This window comes from Salvelinus namaycush, chromosome 14 (assembly GCF_016432855.1).
Source record: "Salvelinus namaycush isolate Seneca chromosome 14, SaNama_1.0, whole genome shotgun sequence".
NCBI classification, from domain to species: domain Eukaryota; kingdom Metazoa; phylum Chordata; class Actinopteri; order Salmoniformes; family Salmonidae; genus Salvelinus; species Salvelinus namaycush.
In genome coordinates this window covers 18,312,409-18,329,690 of record NC_052320.1, presented here as the reverse complement: position 1 = coordinate 18,329,690, position 17,282 = coordinate 18,312,409, and the positions used below count along the sequence as shown (strand labels likewise).

The window sequence follows — 17,282 nt, the reverse complement described above, 5'->3', positions numbered from 1 at the left end:
CCTTGTTTATGCATTTCCATCCATCCGTCTTCAAAATAACCTCGATCAATCTCTTTTTTCATTATTTAGAAGTGAACGCTGTGCATTTATTAACCCCGTCATTTGTAGCCAGTCTGTTTTTGTTGTCAGGTGAAGGTCCACATTGCATTTGTCTGCCTAATTCTAGCGGACCGCATTTGATTTGGCATATAGAAAATGATAATTATTGGAATTCCTATCGCATTACGGTCAAACTAAAAAATGTAGAGTATTTAAATTAATGTATTTAAAGTAATCCCAATTAATTAAATGGCTGCTTGTGTAGATGCTGCTCGCCTACTCGCGGAGTTCGTCGGTTCTATTCGTAGGGGAGAGAGAGAGAGAGCGATAGAGTCAGAGAGAGAGAGAGAGAGACAGAGAGCGTCAGAGTCATAACTAAATATATGAAATACAAAGCGATAAATTCAACATCATATAAACACCTGAAAAATATGATTAATGCATGTTTGGTATTTCTTGGATGGGGGGCTAATCCCTATCAAATCATGATTTTCCCTTGTACGGTGCCTTCGGAAAGTATGCAGACCCATTGACTTTTTCCACATTTTGTTATGTTACAGCCTTATTCTAAAATTGATTAAATAAAACAATATCCTTCGTAATCTACACACAATTCAGCATAATGACATTGCGAAAACTGTTTTTTGGAAATTTTTGCAAATGTATTACAAACAAAAAACAGAAATACCTTATTTTCATAGGAATTCAGACCTTTTGCTATGAGGCTCGAAATTGAGCTCATGTGCATCTTGTTTCTATTGATCATCCTTGAGATGTTTCTACAACTTGATTGGAGTCCACCTGTGGTAAATTCAATTGATTGTACATGATTTGGAAAGGCTTACACCTGTCTATATAAGGTCCCACAGTGACAGTGCATGTTAGAGCAAAAACCAAGTCATGAGGTCAAAGGAATTGTCTGTAGAGCTCAGAGACAGGATTGTGTTGAGGCACAGATCTGGGGAAGGCTACCAAAACATTTCTGCAGCCCGGCAAACTGAGAAATCGGGGGAGAAAGGCCTTGGTCAGGGAGGGGACCAAGAACCCGATGGTCACTCTGACAGAGCTCTAGAGTTCCTCTGTGGAGATGGGAGAACCTTCCAGAAGGACAACCATCTCTGCAGCACTCCACCAATTAGGCGTTTATGGTAGAGTGGCCAGATGGAAGATACTTTTTGGAGTTTGCCAAAAGGCATCTAAAGACTCTCAGACTATGAGAAACAAGATTATCTGGTCTGATGAAACCAAGATTGAACTCTTTGGCCTGAATGCCAAGCGTCACGTCTGGAGGAAACCTGGCACCATCCCTACGGTGAAGCATGGGTGGCAGCATCATGCTGTGGGGATGTTTTTCAGCAGCAGGGACTGGGAGACTGGTCAGGATCGAGAAAAAGATGAATGGAGCAAAGTACAGAGAGATTCTTGATGAAAACCTGCTCCAGAGCGCTCAGGACCTCAGACTGGGCCGAAGGTTCATCTTCCAACAGGACAACGACCCCAAGCACACAGCCAAGACAGTGTAGGAGTGGCTTCAGTATAAGTCTCTGAATGTCCTTGAGTAGCCCAGCCAGAGCCCGGACTTGAACCTGATCGAACATCTCTGGAGAGATCTGAAAATAGCTGTGCAGCAACACTCCCCATCCAACCTAACAGAGCTTGAGAGGATCTGCAGAGAAGAATGGGAGAAACTCCCCAAATACAGGTGTGCCAAGCTTGTGGCATCATACCTAAGAAGACTCCCTGGCTGTATTCGCTGCCAAAGGTGCTTCAACAAAGTACTGAGTAAAGGGTCTGAATACTTATGTAAATATAATATTTCAGTTTTTTATATTTTATAAATGTGCAAACATGTCTAAAAAAGTTTTTTCTTTGTCATTATGGGGTATTGTGTGTAGATTGATGAGGGGGGGAAAAAATATTTAATACATTTTAGAATAAGGCTTTAATGTAACATAAATGTGGAAATAGTCAAGGGGTCTGAATACTTTTCGAAGGCACTGTATGTGTGAAAGATCAAACATCAGGACTTCGGAGTGGAAATACATTGTGACCATAATCAATACTGAACAACCTATGTGTCATAGAAACTGTTACAAGGCCCAACAGTGATTATAAAACACCTCTATAAGAGTTTCTTTATTACAATTAAAATATCTTAAAGGTTAGATATTTTATAGCTATACAAAAATACTGTATGTTAACAAGCCAAAAAGGGACAAGACTGCCATCACTTTTGTCTGTGTAGTCAACAACAACATTCGCTGGGGGGCTACCCTGGCAAATTATCGACCTTTAAAGACTGATCTCAGTTTATAATGGCGGCTCTGGCCTCTGTAGCATGACACCGTGACTTCACTGCAATGCATGACCTTTTCAGTAATATCAGCAGCTCATGTTGCCTAGGGATATTTCCATTTGATCCAGGCCTGAGACACTTTGTGATCACCCTCTGTTTTAGCTGGCCAATCAGCTAGAGCAGGGTACCCCAACTGAATTTTGCCCGCTGGTGATTTTATTTTGTTCCCCAATTATTCTGAGCAAAACATTATATTAATATATTTTTCTTGTGAATTTTCACTGTTGGACACAAAACACTGTAAAAACACCAGGAAATCCAAGTGATTTTAATTTAGGAAATCTATTCCCAAGTATTTCCACGCATGTGATCATATACAAATGTAAGCAAGGTTTGAAATGATTATGAATTAGTCCAATTTTATATCTATTTGGGCTTCAATTGCGGTCAATTTGCAGTCTACAAATGATTTGTAATTATGTTTCGGCCCCTTGACCATCCGTTCAAGAAAAATCAGCCCACGGCTGAATCTAGATCATGATCCCTGAGCTAGAGGCTGATAAAACATACGTTTGTTAAACTATAGTCTTATACTATATCAAAAAGTGTCTTTAACGTTTGTCACATAACTTTATGCGTGGTAGATTTTTATCAGTTAGTAATTTGTCTTGTGGATGAAAATGGCTTACCTCAAAATGAGTACAGGTGTGATTTTGTGTGTCAGTATTTAGAATCATATTCATTAGAACAGAGCGAAAGAAAGAAGAAAAGAAAGAGACAAGATAGAAATAAAGACCAGCACATAGTTTATTCATCTGATTTTATGGGAACCATAACACACCATACCCAGACATACACACTGCAAACACATAAATCACTTCAAACATCCTTTCAGGTATCATCACAGTGAACAGTTGTTACAACTCAGTCAGTCTAATTTCTGTCTATCTAGATTTGTAGCTAGATAAATTGTGAAACTGTGTAGGCTTTAACTTGCATGAACTACCATCTGATAGCAGCAACAGTAGACCACTGTAAAAGGATTACCACAGCACACCACTATTCTAAAATGTGAGGACTGGCAATTCTCAGAGCACAAATGACAACATTTTGCATTAGGCAGTCATATGAACATACTTTATCTTGTAGCTACTGTCCTTACCCAAGGAACCTGTGTTTACCTTACTATCTACAATCTTCACCAGTTTCAGTCTCCCAGCCCAATCTAGAACATACATACATTCTGATTCCAAACAGCCGACAGTCACACTTCTCAACAATTCTTTGGATTTCCATGTTTTATACACAAAATCATACGCAAACCCTTTAAGAACATAATTAGGCCTTAGTATTGCATGGTTATGTTTTAACAAACTCAAACAGTTTTTTGACTATCTAACTCTTGGCATGGAACACTGGAAATCCAATTAACTTCTCGCTACTTTTAACGAACAAGATCCCTTCTCTTATGAAAACAAACAAAAATATACACACTTCCACAGGCACACATTTAAAATAAAACACCAAGAACCAATTGTGCTCATAATACAAGATTGTTTGGTAACATGAAAAGGCACTTAAAATGGGGTTAAGTCACTTCACACGTTTTAAAAGGAGGAACCCCTCAAAACACCTCAGAAACAGAGGGAGACAAGGAATAGTCCCATGAAGAGGAAGGTGCTGGGTTCATGAAGCCCGACGACGAGACCAATGGCCACACTCAGGAACACGATGGATGGGATCAGTGTCCTGTCCAGGGTCGGTTCAGCCTGGGGGCTTAGGGGCTTGGTGATATGAGCCTCTGATGATCTGCTTGGTAGACCTGTTTCTGAGGAAACCTGGAAAGTCTCCTCCTCTTCGTCAGCCGTAGTAGCGTCTTCCTCATTTGAACTGCTAGTACCACCTTGGGTCATGGTCATGGATGACTCTGAGATGTTCTCTGTGACTGCAAAAGATACGGTTTTGCGCTGAACTCCCAGAGGTGTCTGGCTCTCCAACCCAGGAGAGGTGTGTTCCCTAGCAGTGATGTCATCCTGCTGCTTAGAGCTGCCTGAGTCCTCAGAGAGCACAGCTGCCAGCTCGCTCAGGCCGGCTGCCACCCCTCGCTTGAAGCGCTGGTGAGACACAGGAGGGGACGTCTGTGAGGCGTCATTGGGCGGCTCAGCAGTGTGGCTGGCCAGACTCAGGGTCATTCTGTCCTCTCCTGTGGGCCCAAGGTGTGTCACGGTCACCATGGGAGGGTGCCACGGACAGGTGGCTACTACATCTACAACTACACCTACTTCGCCACCTGCCTGGAAGCTCTCTAGCTTGGGCCCAACAGCCTCTAGCATCAGGACTCCATCTTCTCTGGCCATGCCGTCATCCATTGATGTCAGCTGCTTATCATCAGACTCTTCAGGGAGAGATGGGGAGGCCTCAGAGGAAACCTTTATCTGGGATTTGCTACCCTCCTCAGCTCTGCTGAGCTTACAGTGGGTGGAATCTGAGGGATGTTCTAGGTGACTTGAGGAGCTGGTGCTTGGCTCCTGAATTCTGAAGGACTTCTCGTTTTCCTCCTCTGCATCTTTCTCTGCTTCCTGCCTTGGATCCTCCTCCACCTTTGACCCCTGCTCCGGCACCTCGTTCTCCACCTCCTCAACATCCTCCTCCTCCTCCACCAACTTCCCCACCACTACATTTGGTGTTGCAGAAAGCACACTCTGATATAAAACATCTTCCAGTGAAGAAGGCATGTTGGCTTGGATCTCCGTGTGAGGTGGGTCAAGTTCGGAGTGTGGTTCTGTGTGTTTCAGAGTGAAGGCTCCTCCCTCATCCTCCTCTTTTTCCTCCTCATCAACATCTGAGGCTTCAGCCATGCTGCTGTGGAGAGGTGTTGGAGATGAGCTCAGAGGTGTGGAAGAACTACTATCTTTGGGCTTTTCCTGGGATGTTCCTCCTCCCTTTTCCTCATTCTTGTCAACTGATGCTTCAGCAATGCTGACATTAGGTGGTGTTCGAATGTGCAGGTGTGTAGAGGGACTACTATCCTCCTCCGCAATGCTGATGTGGAGTGGTGGTGGAACATGTTCTTCTAATTCAGAGTCCAGTTTGGGTATTTCACAATCCAGTTTTAGTAATTCACAGTCCAGTTCCTGTGAAGGCTCTGATTCAGTTGTCAGTTGGTTGGCTTCAGATGCTACAGGTTTGGATAGTACTTCATTGGCTTGTGTTGTGGATGTGGAAAACACATGAGGTGATTGTTTACCCAGGGATACAGTGGCACTGGACAGTGTTCCATCTGCTAATGGAAGGTCTAGGTTGGCTGGGAGAGGAGAACTGGGTATGTCATCGGCAGTCTGTAGGAATAACACAAAAATAAAGAAATAACAGTGACCACCATGGGAGCTTTTGGGTAGAATGGTTCCAGATCTGTTTGTTCTGTACAGCCAACTCCTAAGGTTGTTGTTTGACATGACAAAGAATCTATGAGTTAGCTATACAGCACAAATACTGTAGATCTGGTACCAGGCTAGCTTTGAGGCACAGGGACTAGTTACAAATTGTGTTGCACACTAATATCACCACAGAGGAAAAGCAACTCAATGCATACTGAAAGTTTGGAATCCATGCTGATGTTATAAAACATTGTGGAGGACATATCATAAAAGGTCAAATGTATGTTTACATGACCCATGCATTTATGTAGGAGACAAAATACACTGACAGCAATCAACAACCAAAATAATTATCTATCAATCTAAAATCCAAAATAATTGTGTTTATCTGTTCATCCAAAATAAATGCCACCAAATTAACAATTACACTTACCCTCAATGGAAGACTGTGCAACTCTCCCCCCCCCAAAACTACTAATGATCTTAAAGACATTAAAATATGGCAATTGTTCATTAGGAGGACAGTGGATGATAAGGATGAAACATTACATATATGGCTTCTAAAGAAACACGCACACACATATACAGACTGTATAGATAAAACCATATGGACGTCATATGTTTTATATTGAGTAAACACTTACATGACACTTGTTGAAACATCCATACCAAGACGATGGATCATTTGTTAATTCAAATTACTAAGGCATGATACCCTTAGATTTATATTCTTTAGAAGAATATCAGTAAATGTATTGTAAAAAATGTAGTATGTAGGCTACGTTGGAGGCTGCTGAGGGGAGGACGGACATTGGAACAGAGTCTTTTGGCTGGAATGGAGTGAATGGAATGATATCAAACACATTAAAACAATGTGTTTGATACCATTCCATCAATACCATTCCAGCCATTATTATCAGCTGTCATCCACTCAGCAGCCTCCACTGGTAGGCTATTGTTATACTACAATAGAATGGCTACTGCTACAGAAAGATTGTCTGTCATGACTGAGCCATTTGTGTTATTGAGAAATAGGTGGCTAATGATGAAACACTCAAACCTCTGATGCAAAATCATGCACACATGGTGAATAAGAACTAGGGTTGAAAAATTTCCCGGTATTTTACAAATGTTCCATCCCGAGAATAAATCACTTTTCTCCCAGGTAACCTGGTATTTCCCACCAAATCCAGAAGTGTCATTAAAAGCATTATAAAGCATATATAGTTGCAGTCGGAAGTTTAAATACACTTACGTTGGAGTCATTAAGACTCGTTTTTCAACCACTCCACACATTTCTTGTTAACAAACTATAGTTTTGGCAAGTCGGTTAGGACATCTACTTTGTGCATGACACAAGTCATTTTTCCAACAATTGTTTACAGACAGATTATTTCACTTATAATTCAATGTATCACAATTCCAGTGGTTCAGAAGTTTACATACACTAAGTTGACTGTGCCTTTAAACAGCTTGGAAAATTCCAGAAAATGATGTCATGGCTTTTGAAGCTTCTGATAGGCTAATTGACATCATTTGAGTCAATTGGAGGTGTACCTGTGGATGTATTTCAAGGCCTACCTTCAAACTCAGTGTCTCTTTGTTTGACATCATGGGAAAATCAAAAGAAATCAGCTAAGACCTCAGAAAAACGTTCATCTGTACAAACAATAGTACACAAGTATAAACACCATGGGACCATGCAGCCGTCATACCGCTCAGGAAGGAGACGCGTTCTGTGACCTAGAGATGAACATACTTTGGTGCGAAAAGTGCAAATATATGGCTTCATGGGGATGGAAAATGATGTGGATATATTGAAGCAACATCTCAAGACATCAGTCAGGAAGTTAAAGCTTGGTCGCAAATGGGTCTTCCAAATGGACAATGACCCCAATCATACTTCCAAAGTTGTGGCAAAATGGCTTAAGGACAACAAAGTCAAGGTATTGGAGTGGCCATCACAAAGCCCTGACCTCAAACCTATAGAACATTTGTGGGCAGAACTGAAAAAGCATGTGCGAGCAAGGAGGCCTACAAACCTGACTCAGTTACACCAGCTCTGTCAGAAGGAATGGGCCAAAATTCACCCAACTTTTTGTGGGAAGCTTGTTGAAGGCTACCCAAAACGTTTGACCCAAGTTAAACAATTTAAAGGAAATGCTACCAAATACTAATTGAGTGTATGTAAACTTCTGACCCACTGGGAATGTGATGAAAGAAATAAAAGCTGAAATAAATAATTTTCTCTACTATTATTCTGACATTTCACATTCTTAAAATAAAGTGGTGATCCTAACTGACCTAAAACAGGGCATTTTTACTAGGATTAAATGTCAGGAATTGCGAAAAACTGAGTTTAAATGTATTTGGCTAAGGTGTATGTCAACTTCCGACTTCAACTGTAAATATGTCTGGATTTGATTAGAGCTTTCATCAGCTTTGAAAATTCAAACCTGATGCTACCTGACCCTGATGAGCCATATATTAAATACATTTAATGAGCCTGACATTAACGACATTTAATGAGCCCGAGCCCAAAATATCCCAAATGATTGTGCCATTACCCAATACATATATGATATTGGCTACTGCACATTACGCGCGACAGAAAAACATAAAAGACCATAGATGTAGCTAGCTATATGCGCTCTTGGGTAAATAAATTAAACTAGCTCCAGTAGGCTAGTCCTTTTTGAGTGTGAACTGCATTACTGTACTCTATTATACTGTATTATATGGACTGGAATTACGAACATCGTTCAAACCATGATAAAGCAGAAGACAACATGTGATTCTGGGGGAGCACATTTGGCCTACAAAGTTAGAAGTATAGACTAGAGAATTAAATTTTAATTTAGAAATATAATAGGGCTTATTTGTATAATTAGTTATATATACCTTTCATAGCATTCCCCCTAATGTTATTAGCCTACCTCCTTTTTCTCTCTCTATTGTTGCTTCATTCCTTCCTCGCTTTCAACAGTTACATTTAATACATTTCGTTGTCCTTATTTTCATCATTCTAATGACATCCTTGAATAATATAGGACTAGAATTAGATGCAGAAGGCTTTCACTTCTCTTCACGAAGATTGAATGGTTATGGGTCTGAATAAATAATTGCTATAGCCTTCCGCCATCACACGTTCGCTCTTCTTTCAAACTACCCGTTCTATTGGCTGCTGTATTTAACGTTCAGCAAAAAAGAGCTTGCGTCCCTCTTGGAATAGTCTATTGGTATAAGAAATGCAAAGAAAAATGTAGTGGCAAGAAACAGTATGTGAACCCATTGGAATTACCTGGACTTCTGCATAAATTGGTCAATAAATTTCATCTTCATCTAAATCACAACAAGAGACAAACACAGTCTGCTTAAACTAATAACACACAAACAATTATACGTTTCCATGTCTTTATTGAACACACCGTGTAAACATTCACAGTGCAGGGTGGGAAAAGTATGTGAACCCTTGGTTTTAATAACTGGTTGACCCTACAATAACCTCAACCAAACGTTTTCTGTAGTTGCAGATCAGACCTGCACAACAGCCAGGAGGAATTTTGGAACATTCCTCGTTACAAACTATTTCAGTTCAGCAATATTCTTGGGATGTCTGGTGTCAACCGCTCTCTTGAGGTCATGCCACAGCATCTCAATCGGGTTGAGTTCAGGAATCTGACTGGGCCACTCCAGAAGGCGTATTTTCTTCTGACCAAGCCATTCTGTTGTTGATTTACTTCTGTGTTTTGGGTTGTTGTCCTGTTGCATCACCCAACTTCTGTTGAGCTTCAATTAGCAGACAGAAATCCTTGCATTCTCCTGCAAAATGTCTTGATAAACTTGGGAATTCATTTTTCCGTCGATTATAGCAAGCTGTCCAGGCCCTGCGGCAGCAAAGCAGCTCCAAACCATGATGCTCCCTCCACCATACTTTACAATTGGGATGAGGTTTTGATGTTGGTGTGCTGTGCGTTTTTTCTCCACACATAGTGTTGTGTGTTCCTTCTAAACAACTCAGCTGTAGTTTCATCTGTCCACAGAATATTTTGCCAGTAGCGCTGTGGAACATCCAGATGCTCTTTTGCGAACTTCAGATGTGCAGCAATGTTTTTTTTGGACAGCAGTGGCTTCTTCCGTGGTGTCCTCCCATGAACACCATTCTTGTTTAGTGTTTTACGAATCGTAGACTCGTCAACAGAGATGTTAGGATGTTCCAGAGATTTCTTAAAGTCTTTAGCTGACACTAGGATTCTTCTTAACCTCATTGAGCATTCTGCGCTGTGCTCTTGCAGTCATCTTTGCAGGACGGCCACTCCTAGGGAGAGTAGCAACAGTGCTGAACTTTCTCCATTTATAGACAATTTGTCTTACAGCGGACTGATGAACATCAAGGCTTTTAGAGATACTTTGGTAACCCTTTCCAGCTTTATGCAAGTCAACAATTTTTAATCTGGGATCTTCTGAGATCTCTTTTGTTGAGGCATGGTTCACATCAGGCAATGCTTCTTGTGAATAGCAAACTCACATTTTGTGAGTGTTTTTTATAGGGCAGGGCACCTCTAACCAACATCTCCAATCTAGTCTCAATGATTGTACTCCAGGTTGGCTGACTCCTGACTCCAATTAGCTTATGGAGAAGTCATTAGCCTAGGGGTTTACATACTTTTTCCAACCTACACTGTGAATGTTTAAACTATGTATTCAATATAGACAAGAAAAATACAATAATTTGTGTCTTATTAGTTTAAGCAGACTGTGTTTGTCTGTTGTTGTGACTTAGATGAAGATCCGATCTAATGTTATGACCAATTTATGCAGAAATTCAGATAATTCCAAAGGGTTCACATACTGTTTCGTGCCGTTTCGTGTTTCGTACTGTATGTCCAACAAGCTATTCTAGTCTAGCTTTTCCTGCATTGGACTCCAAGAGCTAAGGAGCGTTTTTTTTTAAGGAAACGCCAGCGAGGCACAGGTGCTTGCATATTGCGCAAGAGACAGAGGCTATAAGTTAGACGCTTCTCATGAATAACCCATCATTATTTAGCTAAATATAATGCAAATACTGCATTGAATGTATTACCTAAAAGAGGTAGGCTAGGACATCTATATATAGGGTATATATCAATGTAGAACATAATTATCTATTTGGATGCAATATGAATGGAGTTGATGGAGAGCGAGAAAGACTGCGAGAGACTGCTCCCTCGTGCACTGATTTAAAGCAACAATATTCAAGTGAAAGGCTGTTTTAAATTCTGGAGCTGCAATTAAAAACATAATCATCTTTACAATTAAAAAACAATGCCAGATGGAGATGGGTAAATTAGACACGCATTCTGTCTTTATATTACTGTAAAATAGGCTATACTGCAGCAAATTTAGGCCTACCAATCACAATAAATAAAGTTACCATGATGAGCTGACCCTAAGCGTTGATTCATCATGCAGAGGCCGTAGCCAGATTTAGGCATTGCATATCATTTAACAGTTTAACAGTTTCACGCCATGCTGTTGCTATAAATACATTCTTATAATTTTTCTGTAATACCAACATGTTTCAAGCAGACAACCATAGTCCCTGTGCCCAAGAACACTAAGGTAACCTGCCTAAATGACTACCGACCAGTAGCACATCTGTAGCCATGAAACGCTTTGAAAGGCTGGTCATGGCTCACATCAACACCATTGTCCCAGAAACCCTAGACCCACTCCAATTTGCATACCGCACCAACAGATCCACAGATGATGCAACCTCTATTGCACTCCACACTGCCCTTTCCCACCTGGACAAAAGGAACACCTATGTGAGAATGCTATTCATTGACTACAGCTCAGCATTCAACACCATAGTGCCCTCAAAGCTCATCACTAAGCTAGGGAACCTGGGACTAAACACCTCCCTCTGCAACTGGATCCTGGACTTCCTGACAGGCTGCCCCCAGGTGTTAAGGGTAGGTAACAACACATCTGCCACGCTGATCCTCAACACGGGGGCCCCTCAGGGGTGCGTGCTCAGTCCCCTCCTGTACTCTCTGTTCACTCATGACTGCACGGCCAGGCACGACTCCAACACCATCATTAAGTTTGCTGATGACACAACAGTGGTAGGCCTGATCACTGACAACAATAGGGAGGAGGTGAGAGACCTGACCGTGTGTTGCAAGGACAACAACCTCTCCCTCAATGTGATCAAGACAAAAGAGATGATTGTGGACTACTGGAAAAGGAGGACTGAGCACGCCCCCATTCACATCGATGGGGCTGTAGTGGAACAGGTTGAGAGCTTCAAGTTCCTTGGCGTCTACATCACCAACAAACTAACATGGTCCAAGCACACCAAGACAGTCGTGAAGAGGGCATGACAAAACCTATTCTCACACAGGAGACTGAAAAGATTTGGCATGGGTCCTCAGATCCTCAAAAGGTTTTACAGCTGCACCATCGAGAGCATCCGGACGGGTTGCATCACTGCCTGGTATGGCAACTGCTCGGCCTCCGACCGCAAGGCACTACAGAGGGTAGTGCGTACGGCCCAGTACATCACCGGGGCCAAGCTTCCTGCCATCCAGGACCTCTATACCAGGCTGTGTCAGAGGAAGGCCCTAAAAATGGCCAGAGACTCCAGCCACCCTAGTCATAAACTGTTCTCTCTGCTACAGCACGGCAAGCACTACCGGAGCGCCACGTCTAGGTCCAAGAGGCTCCTAAATAGCTTCTACCCACAAGCCATAAGACTCCTGAACAGCTAATCTAATGGCTACCCAGACTGCATTGTTGGTTAAGGGCTTGTAAGTAAGCATTTCACTGTAAGATCTACACCTGTTGTATTCGGCTCATGTGACAAATACAATTTGATTTGATTATAATTTATCGGTTTCTCACAGTTATTTATCCTGGGAAAAGGGAGTGGTTTTGAGTGGTAAATTCCGGTAAATCTTGGTAACCGGGTTACCACTATTCAACCCTAATAAGAACTGAAAGACAAATGATACAAGTAGTAAAAACAGCTCATGCAGTTTGTGGCCATCAGCGTGCACGTTACCTAAATTGTGGCTGAAGCTTCAATGAGCTGTGAAATGAATTGTCATTGGAGAAAAAAATATTAGTTTGAAATTTATTGCACTTTATTAGTCAATTCACCCATATTTAGGAACAGAACATATTTGCCACTACTTGTTGTTGCATGCAAAATTAAGAACAATTCTAATATAATTATTTTATGCCCTAATGAACGAAAAATGTGCAGTTTCGATGAAAATCATGCATTGATGTCAATGGGAGATTTATGTGAAAGTTTTAGCTGGAAGTACAGCTCTCAAGTTAGGATTCAGCCATAATTGAATAAAATAACATAGGTCTAGTTATTTAAGCTGAAACTTTCAACTGTAACACGAACCTGGGATTCAATAATGAGATAGCTAAACATGCATGAGATAGAATGCATAGAAATTACAGTGAAGTTTATGATTTCAGCCGATCTCCTGAGGGGAAGGCATTAACTACAGATTCATACATCTATGGCTGTGCTAGCTATGTGCCACATTCATTCATATCCATATTGCCATTCTATTCAATTAGCTGATGAAATAGGCATGCACATATTTATGACCATTCTTACAAATAATTTCTGCAGTTCTGTTATACTGTATCTACCGGTTTACACTTCATATTAAGTTGCTATAACTGTACGGTAACCCTGACATTATACTAGTATCAACATTGTACTAGCATGTTATCACAACAATGCCTCTGATGGTGTGTGCCCCACTAAATCCTCATCCTGACGATGACAAACTGTTCCAAACACGTATGAGGCCTAAGATGTGCATATCCAATGGAACTTTTCCAGGTGCTGAATTGACTGAACAGTTCAAGAAAACTGAATTCCTTTAACTGTACACAAAGTGCTTCTCTACACTTTTACAACCCAAGAGTGGGTCATCCCTAAATGTACCAAGATGAAATGTACAACATAGAGAATGTAGTATAAATATATGAATACAAGTTCAAAGATAACTGGTAAGAAATACTGATGAGTTATTCCACCGTTACCTCTAAGTCAAGCTCTGGTTGAAGAATGACTGGACACTGAGGACTGGGCATCAACATGTCTGGCACTGGCTTAGTCACCGGTTCATCTTCAAAAACAAAGGTCAACAGTTAATCACACTACCCATTATTCTAAATGTACACTTTCATGTAAAACTCTGTACGTACATTGTATGTATTGGACTGGCCTGAGAGGTAACAGTATGATTGAAACAGTGAATATAGCGAGAGTCAAAATAAGGATAGAAAAATGTCTCCTTACTCTCTCTCTTTTGTTTCATCCTTTTACAACTTTGTAATAACTCTGTGTGATACTCATATGCAGCAGTCCTGCTTTACCTTCACCCTTCTCTGGGAACTGTGCAAAGTAGTCAGAATCCTCCATACTGAAAGCAAAGACATAACATGACTGTTAACCAATGGCACTGCAATGAAGACACTCATGATCCTATTGTAAAGATAAATGTAAATATACATTTGATCAGCATGATCTTATGTTACTCTTTTTTAGAACACAACACAAGTGCATTCGGAAAGTGTTCAGACCCCTTCCCTTAATCAACATTTTGATAAGTTACAGACTTATTTTTCCTCATCAATCTACACACAATGCCCCATAATGACAAAGTTAAAACTGTATTTTAGAACTTTTTGCAAATGTGTCAACAATAAAAAACAGAATACCTTATTTAGATAAGTATTCAGACCCTCAGGTGCACCCTGTTTCCATTGATCATCCTTGAGATGTTTCTACAACCTGATTGGAGTCCACCTGTAGTAGATTCAATTGATTGGACATTATTTAGAAAGGCACACACCTGTCTATATAAGGTCCCACAGTTGACAGTGCATGTCAGAGCAAAAACCAAGCCATGAGGTCGAAATTGTCCGTAGAGCTCCGAGACAGATTGTATCAAGTCACAGATCTGGGGAGGCTACCAAAAAATGTCTGCAGAATTGAAGGTCCCCAAGAACACAGTGGCCTTCATAATTCTTAAATGGAAGAAGTTTAGAAGAAGGGCCTTGGTCAGGGAGGTGACCAAGAACCCGTTGGTCACTCTGACAGAGTTCCTCTGTGGAGATGGGAGAACATTCCAGAAGGACAACCATCTCTGCATCACTCCCAACAATCAGAACTTTACAGTAGAGTGGCCAGACGGAAGTCACTCCTAAGTAAAAGGCATATGACAGCCCGCTTGGTTTGCCAAAATTTACTCTCAGACCATGAGAAACAAGATTCTCTGGTCTGATGAAACTAAGATTGAACTCTTTGGCCTGAAGGCCAAGCGTCACGTCTGGAGGAAACCTGGCACCATCCCTACGGTGAAGCATGGTTGTGGCAGCATCATTCCGTGGGGATGTTTTTCAGTGGCAGGGACTGGGAGACTAGTCAGGATTGAGGGAAAGATGAACGGAGCAAAGTACAGAGAAATCCTTGATGAAAACCTGCTCCAGCGTGCTCAGGACCTCAAATTGGGGCGAAGGTTCATCTTCCAACAGGACAACACAGGAGTGGCTTTGGGACAAGTCCCTGAATGTCCTTGAGTGGCCCAGCCAGAGCCTGAACTTGAACCCGATCGAACATCTCTGGAGAGACCTGAAAATAGCTGTACAGCAACGCTCCCCATCCAACCGGCCAGAGCTTGAGAGGATCTGCAGAGAAGAATGGGAGAAACTCCCACAATACAGGTGTGCCAAGCTTGTAGCGTCACACCCAAGAAGATTCGAGGCTGTAATCACTGCCAATGGTGCTTCAACAAAGTACTGAGTAAAGGGTCTGAATACTTACGTAAATGTGAAATTTGCTAAAATGTGTAAAAATTTATAAAAAAAATGTTTTTGCTTTGTCATCATGGGGTATTGTATGTAGATTGATGAGGGAAAAAACGATTTAATCAATTTAAGAATAAGGCTGAAACGTAACAAAATGTGGAAGAATGTCTTAATATTTTCCGAATGCACTGTAGGCCTACAGAAAGCATGACTCTCACAGAGCCTTACTCTCACATCTCACACATTAGTGGAGTGGAGTGTTGGTCACTACTTGTTGAGTAATAGCCTACAAGATGGAAGCCAAGATAATCTTATACTATAGCACAAGACATATACCTCATGATCACTCTTGGAAATGCGAGTGGATACGCCTTCCTCCTGATCTTCGCGTTTTCCCTTTACCTACCATTCACTTGTCAAACTCTGAAGAGTTTGAGCAGGGGTGTTAATTAAGACCTAGACAACCAGGTGAGGGGAGTTCCTTACTAATTAGGGACTTTAATTGTTCAATCAAGTACAAAGATGAAGTGAAAACGCACAGAGACTTGGCCCTCCGTGGAATGAGTTTGACATGAGTTAGAGGATCGCGGCTAGAAGGGATGCAGTTAATGTCAAAGTGACGTCAAAAGTTGCTTGTTCGAGTCGCATCTGGGAGAATTTTCACATTTTAGTTAACCCTAACTAACTATTTTCTTAATCTTAACCTAATTATCCAAACCTGCTGCGTAAGTTCTCCTAACCTGCTACGAAACGTCACTTTTTTTTACCCCTTTTTCTCCCCAATTTCGTGGTATCCAATTGGTAGTTACAATCTCGTCTCATCGCTGCAACTGCCGTACGGACTCGGGAGAGGCGAAGGTCGAGAGCCGTGCATCCTCCTAAACACAACCCAACCAAGCCACACAGCTTCTTGACACAATGCCCACTTAACCTGGAAGCCAGCCGCACCAATGTGTCGGAGGAAACACTGTACACCTTGCAACCGTGTTAGCGTGCACTGCACCCGGCCCACCACAGGAGTCGCTAGTGCGCGATGGGACAAGGACATCCCTGCCGGACAAACCCTACCCTTAACCCGGACGACATTGGGCCAATTGTGCGCCATCCCATGGGTTTCCTGGTCGCGGCCGGCTGCGACAGAGCCTGGACTCTTACCCAGAATCTCTAGTGGCACAGCTAGCACTGCGATGGAGTGCCTTAGACCACTGCGCTACTCGGGAGGCCCCTGAAAAGTCACTTCTGAAATTAGCTTCATCCCATTTAGTCAAAATCAATTTAGAGACATTGGCAGAAAACCTTATATTAGCAAGGGTCTCCAGTGTCAGGGGGTAGTGAAATAAGATATTGCATATAACAAATTGTGACAAAACAACTGGCAGAGGCAGTGGAAAATAACAGCCACAAGTGTATTGGTAACTGATGCTGTGGCCTAATGACCTTGATAAAGCAAGCTATTTTGGAGATTCTCTTTATGACTAGCGTCCTGTCCAGGGGGTGTACTTGTATATCAAGCTGCCTAAAGCTACAGAAATAGGAGATAGAATCCTGCCCTATAGCCGTTGCTCAGACAAGGCTACTTACTTCCCTAACCACATAGGATGGCAGATTTCACTCAAAAGGTTTCAGTTTAGTTAACTACAGAACCCATTTATTAATAGGTGGGGTTTTCCATGCCCCCCACCAACCACCCTTTTTCACTGCCCCACTTCTTTGTCCCACCTTTTCTCCTCTCAAGGCTGCATACA

At 41.8% G+C, this 17,282-nt stretch overlaps 1 protein-coding gene across 1 annotated transcript; it reads right to left on the bottom strand.

The window, feature by feature from the left end:
• Positions 1-3,146: 3,146 nt before the first annotated feature.
• Positions 3,147-14,265, bottom strand: LOC120059221. Its single transcript, XM_039008098.1, has 2 exons — positions 13,768-14,265; positions 3,147-5,673 (listed from the first exon to the last, which is right to left on the bottom strand). The coding sequence occupies exons 1-2, from the start codon at positions 13,822-13,824 to the stop codon at positions 3,970-3,972; spliced, it is 1,761 nt and encodes a 586-aa protein (XP_038864026.1). The 5' UTR covers positions 13,825-14,265; the 3' UTR covers positions 3,147-3,969.
• Between the last annotated feature and the right edge of the window lie 3,017 nt (positions 14,266-17,282).

Coding starts and splice junctions, on each gene's coding strand:
- LOC120059221 (XM_039008098.1), bottom strand. CDS start 13,824: ATGTTGATGCCCAGTCCTCAGTGTCCAGTCATTCTTCAACCAGAGCTT. Junction 5,674..13,767: donor AACCAGAGCTTGACTTAGAG/GTAACGGTGGAA, acceptor TTATTCCTACAG/ACTGCCGATGACATACCCAG.